Source organism: Leishmania donovani, chromosome 29 (genome assembly GCF_000227135.1).
Source record: "Leishmania donovani BPK282A1 complete genome, chromosome 29".
Classification (NCBI taxonomy): Eukaryota; Euglenozoa; class Kinetoplastea; order Trypanosomatida; family Trypanosomatidae; genus Leishmania; species Leishmania donovani.
The window spans coordinates 736,264-738,364 of NC_018256.1; the positions used below are offsets into that span (position 1 = coordinate 736,264).

Here is a 2,101-nt window from a genome sequence, read left to right on the forward strand (position 1 = left end):
CCAGCGTCTTTGTAGCTGCTTGCACCTGTCACCACCGCAAGTGGTTCGGCATGCGGCAGGGATAGGATGACTGCTGGGCTTACCTACACACAGAGTGGGGGTGCGGGAGGTTGAGATACCACACGCTGAGGGGTGTGTGCCGTCCCCGCCCTCCTCCCCTTCATCGGGCGAGCAGGAGCGAAACGAACAAAAACGAGAGATGCGAGGCGAAAATGAAAGTTGGCATTGCCCCTGCACAACTGAGCAGAAGACATCTCGAGTTCCAGCTAGACCGGTCCCACATGGGCATTCGGTGGCCTCATAGGCAGAAGCGAAGCGGGACGTGGGCGGTGTGGGAGGACGAAGGACGGCAAAGCACCACGCGGTTGGCTAAGTCATCTGGAAGGCAGCGACGTCTTCTGGACGATGCTCCGCCGGAGAAGTCGATGGTAAAGCATAAGCGCCTACGGAGTTCGGCGCGCGTGCTGCTCCGCCTTCAGATCCGCAGAACACAGAAAAAGAGCGGGCCTAGTTGACGCGCCAGCGGTAGTTGAAGCGGTCGTTGTGAATCTGCTTCATCGTAGCCACGTGCTTGGGCACGAGCTGAATTCGGGGCAGTGTCTGCACTCGGCGATGGAGTGCCACGTACTTGCGTTCGTGTGCCACATCGCCTGCCGCGGCCTGTGGGTCGCCCAGGGCGGCGTTCACGGACGCCTGCCCATACTGCGAAACCAGCTTCGCCTGCTCCTCCAGCACCTTCATTGTTTTGAATTGCATAAAGGCAATGAAGGATTTCTGCAGCTGCCGGTGCCACCGGCGGCGGAGAAATTCACCTTCGCGTAACTTGCACTCCGTCGAGTTCGACTTCTGCTGGTACGACCGAAAAAGCTGAAAGTGACGCAGGCGAGAGCGGTGCACGTAGGCCATCATGCGCCGATCCGCGATAGAGACCGGCATATTCACCGGCACTTCCTCCAGCATGGCGGTTCGATTGTAGAAGTGACTGAGGCCGCCGCGTGCACCCTTCCACTTGCTGTAGCGCATCGTACTCATCGACTTGCGATGGTACATCATGTACCCGCCGAGCAAGGGGGATGTGAACTGCATTGCCGCAAGAAAGTGCCTCTGCAGGATTGTGTTCGTTCCTGTGTTTGTGAGTCCGTCGTTGTCGGCGCGAGGAGGTGCGCGAGGAAGCCGGCGGGGAGAGGGAGGGGAGGGGGAGACAGCAAAAGAGGTTCACCCGCATAGCAAAGCGCCACCCAGCAGCAAGGACGAGAAGATCCGCGTGCACACAATCGTTGGCGGCCACAGCGTGAGATGCATCACAAATCGTGATGCGGTGCCGGTGCCTCTCACGTAATAGCTGCCTCCTTTCACAGCGACACAAAGGAGCACAGAATTGACATGGCTCACCACCACTGGTGGCTTCCGTGACGAGACGCGTGCGACGTATAACCGACGTGTGATGGGACCCTTCCCCCCCCCACCCCCCCACACACACCAAAAGGCTGACGTACGCAGGGGCGCACAGCCGGACGTGAGCACGGCCACACGAGGGCGGTGTGAAGGAGGAAGAGCAGAACGAACACTAGAGCCACGTGACACAGCGAAGTTAAGCGTGCGCTACACATCCTTCAGTTTCCGCTTGGCCTGTTGAGGTTTGGCGTGTTGTACTTTTCTCCCTGTTCCCTTCGCTCTCTTCTTCCCATTCTATGTGTGTGTCTGGATGTGGGTACGTGCGTTTCTATGCGTGTAGGTGTGAATGCGGCCAAGGAGAATAGGCGCTTCGCTGGTCGCTTTCTACACCCTGCACAACTCTCTAGCGAAGAGAACATGAACAGGGTGGAGGGGAGATGAGGGGGTGGGTTTGATTGAAATAACACGCGGTGGCGTGTCTGGATGCTCGTCTCTGTGTGTGCGCGTCTGCGTGTGTGCAAGTCAAAAGGCGCAGAAGGGAGACGCGCGCTCACAGACGCACCGGTGCGTCCGTCTCTCCAAGGCCACTCGTTCCTTCGCCTAGGTACGCCACAGCTCGAGGATTGCATTCACGCAGTACGCCGGCGCCTGCGCCTCGCGCAGCGCGGCGGTATTGCTCTCGGCATTCATCACAATGGCCGTCTCC

At 59.1% G+C, this 2,101-nt stretch overlaps 1 protein-coding gene across 1 annotated transcript; it reads right to left on the reverse strand.

Annotated features, from left to right (window-relative positions):
* Positions 1 to 507: 507 nt before the first annotated feature.
* Positions 508 to 1,086, reverse strand: LDBPK_291650 (hypothetical protein, conserved; the record flags this gene model as incomplete). The annotated part of the gene is made up of 1 exon (XM_003862536.1): positions 508 to 1,086. The coding sequence occupies one exon, from the start codon at positions 1,084 to 1,086 to the stop codon at positions 508 to 510; it is 579 nt and encodes a 192-aa protein (XP_003862584.1).
* Positions 1,087 to 2,101: the final 1,015 nt, after the last annotated feature.